We start from the raw sequence: 12,550 nt of genomic DNA, 5'->3' as shown, positions 1-12,550 counted from the left end.
CGCGAGTCCCCTGCTAGGAACTGGCCTGCAACCCATGCATGTGCCCTGACTGGGAATCGTACCGGGATACTCTGGTTCACAGGCCCGCGCTCAATCCACTGAGCTATGCCAGCCGGGGCTCCTGTGATATTTTTTTAAGTGCTGACAGAGGTTCTCTTCTTAGGCTTTTCTTTGTATTTGGTATGTCTGCGCTTCAGGATTATTTGTATTCTCTTATTTTTAGTTTCTTTCTGTACACTAAAAATTGTAGTTGCCTATCAGGAAAAGATTTATTTTTCCTTTATCTGATTGAGCAAGTGTCTTGAGGGAAAGGATAGTGGATGACAGTGAATCAAAGTATGCTTTGTCAGTCTCAGAAAATCTTTAGGTGGTGAAAACAGAGAGAGAAAACACCAAAATCTACTTTTATCCCACTTCCCACTCCTTCAGCAATCCAGGTCCCATGAAAGGTTCTCGCTCCCCAACAATTATGCTTTTTTGTTTTCAGGGCACTGCTAAGAATGTTATAGAGGCCAGTAGTGTCTTTTGCCTGAACAGTAGGGTCATTAGCCTTCTCCACGGAGCCATCAATTGTTTTCAGCTGTTACTGGACCAGAGTCCAATCTGGCACGGCCTGCTCCTTTCTTCGTCCGGACAGTGTGTGTTTGTTCACCAGGCCTGACTGAAGATCCAGTTTAACCCTGTTTCCTGCCTCCTCTTCCTCCTGGGCTCCATGTAAAGAGCAGCTCCTCCAGGGAGGGTTGCCCTGTAGCGTTTTGCTCTTCAAAGCCTCAGTGGAAGCCTGAGCTTTCTCTGGCTGAACTGGAAAAGACCTGGACTGGGCATAGAAGACCTGGTTCTGGAACTGGTGTTACTTGCTCTGTAATTGTACACTGGCAAATTCTTTCACCTTTCCTGAGCCTTAGTTTTTCACATGTAAATGCGGTGGATGTGCCTTTGAAATAGTATTGGGATATGCTAAAGTGACTCCTGTATTGTTTAATCTTGCAAGATTGTCTGAGAAAACTCTCGTATGATGATCAGTTTGTATGGTTTGTTCTGACAGCCAAAGAGCTCCTATAGCATAAGGCTAACATGGAAACTACTTAATACTAAAATGACCATATTCTTATTATAGCTTATCTGAGTTTTTCTTTCAGTAAATACTAGGACTGTATATTAGGAATACTTTGGCACTTCAGTTTTTTATTTATAGTTACACCAGTTACTGAAGCATAAGATCTCATTTACTGCTGCTTTTTCTTAAAGATCTCATTTACTTCCAAGTGCTAGTTTTACTATTAATACTCACTGTCTTAACGCTCATGGTTGTAAACTCCTAAAAGGGTGAGGGGAGAGTTTTACGTAGAGGCAGCCTAGTATAACATGTGAGCCTTGCTTACTACATATGATTTTGGGCAAGTTAGTACACTTCTGTGTGCCGCGTCATTTTTGTCTGTAGAATGGGGAAAGTGAACATAATTAATTAAATCTTCTCAGTCAGTGTCTCTGAGTTTTGATATAAGTAGCTAGCCAAGGAACTGCTATGTAGTGAATGGATAGTCACTTTTCCTCTCATTTTTATCTATAGATGTAACGCCCTTTATTTATTTTTGCCTGCATTGCTGTCTCTTGCCCTTTGCTTCTTTCATTTGGTTAACACTATCTTATTTACTTGTTTTGTTCCTGAAGGAGCATGTCAGAAAATGACAGGCTTCTAAGGGTTTTTTGTAATAGAACCATTCTTTAAATGATGCAGTGTAGTCTTTTTTTTTTAATATTTTATTTATTTATCTTAGAGGGGAAGGGAAGGAGAGAGAGAGAGAGAGAAATATCAATGTATGGTTGCCTCTCTTGCGTCCCCCGCCAGGAACCGGGAACTGGCCTCCAACCCAGGCATGTGCCCTGACTGGGAATCGAACCGTGATCGTGTGGTTCACAGCCTGCGCTCAATCCACTGAGCTACACCAGCCAGGGCGATGCAGTGTAGTCTTGAGAGAAGTCAGTGGGGGGAATCAAAACGTGTTCTGTGGCATTTCTAGGTGAGCTGAGGTGGTGGGTGCCATGCTAAATGTTTGTGGAAAGGAGGGAATGATGTACACTGTTTGCCGATCATTCACGCTACCTTAATGTTAAAATTTTAATTAGTTAACTTTTATCAGAATGTTTACTTTGAATACTTAGAAAATATAACTGTTCTCCTGGAATCCACCCCTCTTTGGGGTAAAGTAGCATACATAGTGCCAAGTCTTAATTTTATCCATTTTAAAGGACAGGACCATCAGTCTGAGTAACCCTAAATATAGGCTTGCTCCCACAAAAATCTATTTAAAATTTTAATTGAAGTGTATAGAAACGTGCACACAGATCATGGGTGTATGCAGCTCAGTGCATTTACACAGACTGCAACCCTGTGTAACTGGTACTGAGACCCAGAATTGAAACATTGCCAGTCCACTCCAAAGTTTCCCACGTACCCCTGTCCAGTGACTAACCCTCCTGAAAGTAACTGTTGTCTCTTTCTGCTGTATTTTTTTAAATTTACAGTTAATTATGTCTTATTTAGTTAATCTTAATTTGCAGTCCCCTGACCCTATGCCAGCTAACTATGGTCCAAAATCGGAGGGGAGGAGAGAGGTAGGCACGGTATAGATGAAGGCATGTAAGATGTCAGCAAGAGCATACATTTGTGAAAATTTTGTCATGATTTGAGTGAGCCAAATACAGGTCACCTAGGGTTAATTTGAACTCGATAGTTATACTGGAGGAAAAATTAATGTGCTTTTTATGAAAAGTTGTAATAAAAAAGTGGAGAATTTAGAGGGTAGAAGATTCTGAAAAGGGAAAATGAAACAGGATGTTGACAAAATGTTTTCATGTAAATAAGTACATGGTAGTGTTTTAGATACTATATATGAATTAGAATACTGCTTAGGTGTGCAAAAAAAATTTTTTCCCTTTTATATTTCTGAAGACTATGAAAAAAAAGTTGAAGTCATAAAGAGTTGGCTGATGGAGATTAAGGTAAATAGGCAGGTGGGAATGCAGCCCCCAGGAAGGTGAGCTCTGGGAGGTGGAGCGATACATGTAAATAAGGCTGTGCTTGGATGCAAAGTTGTGTGATTCTTAACCATGTCATGAACTTGGGTTTCCTTCTCTTTTTAAACAATATTTATGTTACCTTTCACCCTGCCTTGGAGTATTGTGGTAAGGATAAAATGAGATAATAAAAAAAACTTGCAAAATTAAAAGCACTAAGCAGATAGTTGAATGGAGATATTAAAAGTTAGGTTGGATGGTCAGCATAGAAAAAGAGATGTTGATGAAAACATTCTTTAAGACTATTCAGTTCCCCTTGCTCTGAATCTGAAATCATTAAGTATCTTTGTGATTGAAAATATTTGGTTTCTCAAATAGGTCTACTCATTACCAAAGAGGTGTCTTGAACTGATAAAAGTTTGTCAGTTGAAGGTCATGACAAAGTAATAAATTTGTGTTTTACAGATTGATCTTACATGTATTTGATTGGGGTGCATGAATTTACTAGGGTTTGATCAACTCTGAGTGACATTGTAAAATCCTATTTCAGACCTAATCCAGGAAGGAGTCTGCAAGTGACAGCAGCCCGTGAGGTCCTTAGAAAGTTTGGCCTGGAGGAGAACACATGAAAGAAAGGTTTGTTTCTGCTGAACGTAATTTATGAAAGTGTTTAAAAATAAAAGTATAATTGGAATGCACAAAGGATTGTTTTTTTCCTTTTCAGGACCCCAGTAGGCTTTGTTTTCTGTGAAAAGGCATTTCTGTACAGTTGCTCCAATGACAGAGTTACCTGCACCCTTGTCCTACTTCCAGAATGCACAGATGTCCGAGGACAACCACTTGAGCAGTACTGTACGTAGCCAGGTACAGTGTCAGCCTTTGTAACTGCCTTTGCCAGACTGTGGATTCAGTGATCACGCTCCCTCACCTCCAAAAGAGGCTGAGGAGGTGAAGTACTTTCTCAGCTTGACCAGTTCACATATATTCTAAACTTCAGCTGAGGGCAAGCATCGTGCCATGTGGTGCTGGGGACACAAGGCCATGTGAGACATGAGTGGTGTTCAGTTCATCTCTGGCTCAGACGTTACTGCCTCCATTGAAGCCTCTCCAACTTCCTCAGCTGTTTATTATTTTACCTGTCTTGCTCTTACTCTTCTGTAGGCTGAGTACATTTCCTTTACTCTCATTTTTTCAGCATCTAGCATAATTTCTGACAGTGCCATAAACATTCATCGACAGAATGCACAATGGTAAATGCAAGGTTAAGTGTAGAAGTCCTGAGGAAGTTCAAAGAAAGGAATCAAGAATGAGTTGTAATTAGTGGCATGGGATACAGAGACTCATCGGCTACACACGGAGACATCAAATCTGCCTGCGACTGCTAGCTGATCATTCCAGGTTGAATTTGGTTTCCACGGAGGGCCTGTGAGATGGTTGGGCAGTTGGTAGAATTTTTAGAGGTGGAGCCAGAATCAGGGAAAACACAAGGCCAACTATAGACTATGCAGGGTGCATGAGGGCTGGGGAACCAGATTTCCTCTACCCTTTCAACCAGGGGACAGATCCTGTGGTGGAAGATACCAGGAAACAGGTTCTGGATCAGTAAGAAGAATTTTATCAGTTATTTTAAGAGGGAGGGACCCCCCCCACACCAAAAAATGGAATTATCTTCTGGAGGGTGGGTCCCTTGTAATACAGGCTTCCCCTGCTACGTGAGTGTTCTAGGAACCCATCTGTATCAATGTACCAGCTGGCATTGTTGTGAGAGGCTGCGTTCAACTTCAGTGAATTTATTTTGAAGACTCAGTGCATTTGCCTGTTTCATGATGAGTGATTTATGAGCACACCTGCCCACGCCGTGCTGAGTGTTCAGCAGTTTTGGACCAAAAGTGGCATGAATCCCATGCCCCACCATCGCTATTCACCCGATCTCACCCCAAGCAACTTTTATTTGTTTCCCCGGATGAAAAAAGTCCTCAAAGGGAAACATTTTGCTGATGTGGAAGAGGTGAAACTAAAAAAACAGTAGGAGCTCTAAAAGGCATCAAAATCGTTGAGTTCAAAAACTGTTGTCTCGATAGTATATTGATTGCATCAGTTGGGAAGTACTTTGAAGGTGACTGAAGCTTCAACATGTAAGAATAAATACACAATTTTTTATAAATAAATTCTTTTTTTAAGATTTTATTTATTTATCTTTAGAGGGGAAGGGAAGGAGAGAGGGAGAGAAATATCAATGTATGGTTGCCTCTTGTGAGTCCCCTGCTGGGAACTGGCCTGCAACCCAGGCATGTGCCCTGACTGGGAATCGAACCACAATCGTGTGGTTCACAGGCCCGCGCTCAATCCACTGAGCTACACCAGCCAGGGCTTTAAATAAATTCCTTTTTTTTGAGGGGAGTCCCTCCTACAGTATGTCTGAAAGAGCATTGACTGCTTCGTGGGCTGGCGTGTGCTTGTCACCTAAAGCGGTCACAAAGGTTGGAAGACTACCAGCCATATGGACAGAGGGTTGTTCCACGGAATGAGCAGTGAACTGGAGCGCTACTCCACACTCTGAAGATCTGGAGTTCCAGCTGAGGCTCAGATGTGGGGAGGATGGCTTTACAAAGTAGACTTGGAGGGATGCTTAGGATTAGAAGGGAGCGAGCTGGGAGGTCATTGCTGAGAGACGAAATAGCACTAGTAGAGGAGGAAGTTTCCTCAAATGTAAATTGACCACATGCAGAGATCACACCAGCAGAGGCAGATCATACTGTATTGCTAGAACATTTTTCAAGTGAAATCAAGATGAATATCACAGGAAGCCCTGCCAGGGGACACAAACTGTACGTGTGCAGTATGTACCTGGAGAGCTGTGTGGGGGAAAGGAGAGGGACTTTGCACCTTGCCCTGGGTACTGGGTTCCTGCAGAGGTGTGGCAGCCCGACTGTGCCTCTGATGTGCGCCAGCAACTTCATTTGCTCTTTTCGCCGTTCCCTAGGAAAAGCTTTTTGAGAAGTTAAGATGGGGCTGGACTGGGCTGTTCCGTGTACACAGGGTGTGAACGTTTGGATGCTGCAGACTGTACTCACTCGAAAACTTCAGATGAGGTAGAGGGAGAGTGGGAACAGCAGAAGTCAAGTCTCTGGGGACCTTTTTCTTACCCAGAGGAGCTCCTGTTTTATCTGTTTTACATATTTATCCCTTGAACAAAAGATTCCATAACTTAAAAGTTTGGGGGAGGGGAACAGTTATATGTCACTCATTTGACACAAACCCTCTAAGGGCATCTCATCTCAGAATAAAATATGGTCCTGAGGTCTTAACCTCCCCCCACCCCCAATCCCTCCCTGTTTCTTACTACCGTCTCCCTCGCTCACTGCCTCCTCAGTTCTGCCTCTGAGCCCTGGGTTATTCTCCCACTCTTCCCAGATGGCTCCCCTCACTTTCTTCAGGTCACCTCATGAGTCACCTTATCAGTGAGGCCTTGCCCTGCTCGACTCCCCCTCCCTGTCACCTGGCACTCTATACCCTTATGCTGCGTTTTGGGGTGTAGTTCTGACCAGTATTTCTAGCAGACTATTAACTTGAGGATTCTGTTTTCCTAACCCCCACCCCAAGCTGCTTGAGGCCGGGTGTGTGATCTTTGCTCACGCCTGTCTCCGCGGCTTTGAGAGCAGTGCGTGGTACTCTGTGAGCTCTCCATTGTTAGTGTAGTAGCATTTATATCGCTGACGTTGAGGTTTTGTGGGCTTTCATGGTATTATTTTTCTGCCTTTCTTTACACCTTAGTGACATAAATGAAATATTCCCTTGACATAAAGGGTGCTCTAGAGGAGGTGCAGTGGACACATGATTGTTACTGGTAACAATAACAATTGCAGTTGATAACTGTGAGCATCCTGTGTGTGTTCACAGTTTGGTTTTAGCGGTGCCTTTCAGGTCTGTTAGGGCACCACTGGCTAGATTTATCAGGCCCAAGTTATTTGTTTCATTTCGACTCCGCTGTCGATAATGTGAAGTCAAATAAGTTTTTGTTTTGTTTAGCTCCTTAAAACTGCCTTCTATAACTTACAAAGACCTTCTGTATATATCCGCATACTTTCTAGTTATCATGGGGTAGGTATTATTCCCATTTTACAGTTTAAATTCTTCTCCAGGGTCACAGAAAATTAGATGACAGACCTGGAACTTAAAACTGTTTTCTAATTTAAGACATGTTCTAGGGTTGGGTTTTTTTGTGCTTCAGATTGTCTCTACCTCTGAAAAATGGAATACTGAAAGGGCACATTGTATGAAAAAAATCCTGAGGAAGGAAAATGCAAGTCTGTTCATTTTTGCTCTGATGTAATTTTTTAAAGCCAAAGAAGGAGGAAAAGAATCTTAGTTTTTTAGCTATAAAGAAGCCATTGTGTAAGTATATGCTTTGGTTGTTTATGGAAAAATGGGGGTAGGCCCAAATTTGAATTGGACATAGATGGCTGTTTTTCTGGTTAACTGAATGAAGCTCTTTTAGTTCTCCTTTTGGATAGTGGATTTGCTAAATACAAGAGGATTATCTGGCCTTTTTTCTGTAGTTTGTGATCTATCATAGTCCTGTGGTTTACTTTGACTATGCCTGTTAAAATAATTTGTAAAATTTTATTTTTCTGATGCAGACTTTTTATGGGTAGAGCTCTTTTTTTCTAGACTTGTCATAATTCTTTGCCAGAAGTCAGTTTCCATTTCATTTCTATCGACATTACAGGAATATAGTACAACTAGAGGAAATTGACAGTATAAACTTCAGAAGAGTGAAAATGTGTGTTTTGATTTGGTATAGAGTCACATCATTTATGTGGATTAGCTGAGCATTTGTTTGCTTAAGATGCAAAAAGGTGAATTTTACTTAAGTCTAAAATTCATTTATATCATATTTAGAGCAGTGATTTTCAAACTTTAGTGTGTGTTGGACTCCCCTGGAAGAATTGTTAATACAAATTCTCTGGCCCCAAACCCAGAGTTCCTGATATTGTAGGTATGGGATGGGGCCAGAGGATTTGCATTTCTAACCAATTCCCAGATCTTGCCAATGCTTGTGATGCAGGGACCATAGATTAAGAACCACTATGTTGAGAAAAGAAATAAAAGGAGTGACATCAGAGAAAAACTATGAGATATATAAACTGAATACTCAATACTTTTATTCAGATTAGTTTATTCTGACCCAAACTTTCTAGTCCTTAAAGAAATTAATTATCAATACTTTTTTGATTCAGAATGGAGAAAATCATTTCTAACTTTACTTTACATTTCTAACTAAAAAGAAGCCTTCAAGTAATCCAAGGAATGATCAATAATGATTCTCTATATAAAGCAATTGTTCAAGAACATATATAAGTCCATTATCTTCAGTTGCTAAATCAACAACATTAAAATGTCCTTGCCCTGCCAGTGTGGCTCAGTTGGTTGGCTCATTGTCCCGTAAGGCAAAGGTGTCAAGTTTGATTCCCAGTTAGGGCACGGGCCTAGGTTGCGGATTTGGTCCCCGGTTGGGGCTCGTGTAAGATGTGTCTGGTCTTTTTAAATGAAGTCATCTGCAGTATATCTTCTAAATTCAAAACCTTAAATGCAAAAAGAATTTGATTAAGTTGTTAGGAAGTCGTAGGTTGACAGAACTAACTCATTTTCTAGGTGATGGGTCACTGCGTTCAAGTGTGAGACATCCTGTGCAGTTAAACAGAAAGCAAGCCTATAATCTGTTTAAAGTGTTGTTTGAATACTTGAGACCTTGAGGGGGAGGAAAAATGAAAGGAGTGATCTAAATTTAAACTAAGTTGGGTTCAAAGGGTCCAGTCAACCTTTGGCAGTGTTATTGTACTGTTTATAGTAATGAATTTGTTTTCCTGGTTATGTCAATGAGGTAAGGAGAAAAATAGCTGAAAATCGTGGTGACTTCCAGAGGAAAATGCTTGCTTCATGTGAGAGTAAAGTCAGAAATCTTTGGCACCCCCCTTAATAGTTTGTTGAAGGGGGGAAAAAAACCCTCTAGGTTCAAGCCTAACACAACAGTGCCATAACTGTGAAACGTTATCTCTAGCCAGTCAGTGGTCACCGTTCAGGGCAGCGACAGCCTTCCTCGGGGGTGGGGCAACGGTGAAAGCGCCAGTGCCAGGGAATCGGAAAGCGTGGGCAGGTGCTGGATGGGGTTTTGCTGTGGGAAACGTATTGCCTGTGGTTAGTGGTTTCAAGTTTTCCACGTAACTTGCCAGTTCTTCAGTTAAGCCACCTTCTAGTTTTTTATCCAGTGCATGCCTAGGAGCCTCACATTGCTAATTGTAGAAATCCTTTACGTTTTATAGGATTGCAACTCTTTCTCATAAATTTATAAAAAAGTACTCATTGTAAGTAAAATAAATACTATGCAGACTGTTAATATATCAACATAATGGACTGCATGATAACTTTTTAGGCATGATGTCTTATATGGGAATGTATGCATGAAATAATAGATGCACTATTTGTGAGCATTCATTGTAACTGTACATTATAACTGCTGAAAAACATTGCAATTTGGGGTGTTGAAAGAATAAGTTGTTTCCTTTTAGAATCACTTAAACTCATATTCATCAATATAAAATTCCTGTAAACTTAAGTGTGGCAAAAACTGCCATGTACAAAGTTGTAAAACAAACCGGGCAAAGCCTTATAATGCATAATGACAGGTGTATCTTAATATACAGAGAAGTCAAAAGGAGCGTGAGGAACCCGGTAACAACATTACCGAAGGATACAAGTAATATAGATGGCGGAAGAAGAAATAAAAATGGTAATAAATATATGAAAAGACTAATAAACCTTACTAATAATCAGATAAAGAAATGAAAACTTTTCATTTTTCTCCCATCAGTGAGCAAGGATTGCTATCCATTGCTTATTAGGTGTAGGGAAAATAAGCCCTCTCATGTGCTTTCTATGGGAGTTGAATTCATATTTGGAGGCAATTGAGTCTGCAGATACACGTGCCTCTTGGAGATAATTTGGCAATTAAATCTAAAAATGCACATACCTTTGACCCAGCATTTTTTTAAAGATTTTATTTATTTATTTTTAGAGAGGGGAAGGGAGTAAGAAAGAGAAATATCAATGTGTGGTTGCCTCTCATGTGGCCCCCCACTGGGAGGCCAGCCCACAACCCAGGCATGTGCTCTGACTGGGAATCCAACCGGTGACCCTTTGGTTTGCAGCCTGCGCTCAATCCACTGAGCTACACCAGCCAGGCCTGACTTAGCATTTTTACTTGTAGACCTTTATCATATAGAAACATTAGCATAAGAGTGCCAAGAAGTATAGGCCAGATTACTTATTAAAGAATTATTTGTAATAGTGACAATTTGGAGATAACCTCCATTTTATGTTACTTATAGTTTACCCAGTCAGTAATTTAAGGCAGGGATCACCAACCAATGGTCCTGGAGAGGTAGCAGTCCTCTGCCTGTTAGGAACCAGGCTACAAGCAAAGCTCTCCTGAACTCTGCCTCCTGTCTCCCCCAACCCCATCCACAGCAGGTAAGCTAGCCAGAGCAGCTCACCTGAGCTCATCAGCCCCTCATCGTCTTCCACGAAACTCCTCAGTGGTGCCAGAAAGGTTGAGGACCACTGATACAAGGTAATGGCTAATAGTAGGATCTAATGACTAAACTGTCTGAGTTAGAATCTGTGCTCTAGGAGTTCTTAGCTCTGTGATCTTTGGCAAATTATTCTGCCTCTCTAAGCTTCAGTTTTTTTTTCTGTTAAAAGAAGTTTACAATATTAATAAATTCAGAGTCTTAGGGTTGAATGAGATAACTTGTCTCAAGAGCATAAGCATGGTGCTAAGCACATACATGGTCAATAAATCTCAGTAATTTTTTATCATAATTATCATTAGTGTTATACTGTTATTATAATATTTAAGTTTGAGATACATTTATATGTACTGGCATCTGATTCCTTTTAGTAACAAAAGGAACTTGCAGAACAAGGATTTGAAAAATCTGAAGGTTCATCAGATTGCTCACTCTATTCATATTGGGCAGAGAACACTTTCTTTGTTATAAATAAAAGTTTATAACTTAAATTTTAGAAACTTTATAATATTTATTTTATTTACAGAAATAAAACTTTTAAAAGGCAGGCAGAAAACAGGTTAAAAAAACCCAGGCAGGTGCTACACTGTATGAAAAATAACTCCTACAATTTTTGCTACTTGAGAAATACTCTCCCTGCTTGAGGGTCCACATGCCTTGGATGGCTGGTCCTGTACTTGCATCATGTTCTGAAGTAGATGGAAGGGATAAATGAAGCCTCTGACTTAATGGTGTAGGAGCTCTGCAGAATCTGGCTTCATAGGAACTCGCTTTTCACATACCACTTCCTGTAGGACCCCGCCCTGCGTGAACTTACAACATTTATATAGTGAGTAATATTTCCCTCTGCCACTGACATGGAATTGTTTATAATGGCCACACAACTTTTTCTGAACCTTAAAACTGGTACAACTGTGGAGGCACTGAAAAGATCAGGGGTTGCATGGTAGAGGGGGAAGGGAGGGGTAAATGAGAACAGAGGATCTTCAGGACAGGCAAACTATTCTATATGGTACTATGATGTGTACACATTATTATGCATTTTTCAAAACCTGTAGAAGGTACACCACCAATAGTGAACCCATGGGGCTTCATTATACACTTCTGACAGTACTTTTTTAACTTTTCCCATAATAAAAAGTTTTTTTTTAATTTTAATTTTTTATTTTTTCCATAATAAAAAAATTGAATAGCTTTAAAAATAATACTAAGTCATCATTCTGTCAATCACTTTTATCAATTTTATTTTTTGTGGATTTAAAAAAATTTTTGATCGCTTCTCGGTCTTTTGGCTAAGATCAAGTGCAGTATCTGTTCTTATCAGTTTAAAAAATATTTTGGTGACATATCTGAGAAATCATTGCCTAACTTAGGTTCTCAAAAATTTTTTTCTACATTTTCTTCTGGAAACTTTTATAGTTTAAGGTTTTGCATTTAGGTCCATTTAGTGAGAGTAATTTTTTGTGTATGGTATGAGATATGGATCAAAGTTCATTTTCCTTCATTTGGATATCCAGTCATTTCATCACCATTGTTGAAAAGGCTGTCCTTTCTCCCCTGCATTGCCTTTGCACCTTTGGCAAAATTCAGTTGTTCATGTGTTTGCCGGTCTGTTCCTGGACTCTCTGTTCTGTTCTATTGGTTTATTCTTCTGTCTTTGTGCTAATACTGTATTTCGTGATTACTATAACTGTATAACAAGCCTTGAAATCAAGTTCTGTTAGTCTTTCAACTTTCAAAGTTGTTTTGGTTATCTTAGTACTTTGTATTTCCATATGAATTTTATAAACATTTGTACAAAAAAAGTCTGCTAATTTTTTAAAAAGATTTTATTTATTTTTAGAGGGAGAAAAGAAGGGAGAAAAAGAGAGAGAGAAACATCATTGTGTGGTTGTCCCCTGCACGCTCCCCTCTGGGGACCTGGCCCACAACCCAGGCATGTG

General features: G+C 40.2%; 1 protein-coding gene and 1 pseudogene across 1 annotated transcript in view; both read left to right on the top strand.

The window, feature by feature from the left end:
- Positions 1-12,550, top strand: part of PSEN1 (presenilin 1) — a 54,231-nt gene that overhangs the window by 4,637 nt on the left and 37,044 nt on the right. The window contains exons 2-3 of the mRNA XM_037031799.1: positions 3,569-3,654; positions 3,743-3,882. Coding sequence (XP_036887694.1) covers positions 3,796-3,882 — 87 coding nt within the window. The 5' untranslated portion in view covers positions 3,569-3,654; positions 3,743-3,795. The remainder of the gene's footprint in view (positions 1-3,568; positions 3,655-3,742; positions 3,883-12,550) is intronic.
- On the top strand, positions 11,880-12,007 carry LOC118977025 (uncharacterized; annotated as a pseudogene).

The sequence above is a fragment of the Sturnira hondurensis genome, unplaced genomic scaffold (assembly GCF_014824575.4).
Source record: "Sturnira hondurensis isolate 20B ecotype Veracruz unplaced genomic scaffold, ASM1482457v3 Scaffold0021143, whole genome shotgun sequence".
Taxonomy (NCBI): Eukaryota; Metazoa; Chordata; class Mammalia; order Chiroptera; family Phyllostomidae; genus Sturnira; species Sturnira hondurensis.
Note: the sequence above shows the minus strand (reverse complement) of the source record. Positions and strands in the feature narration are given on the sequence as shown.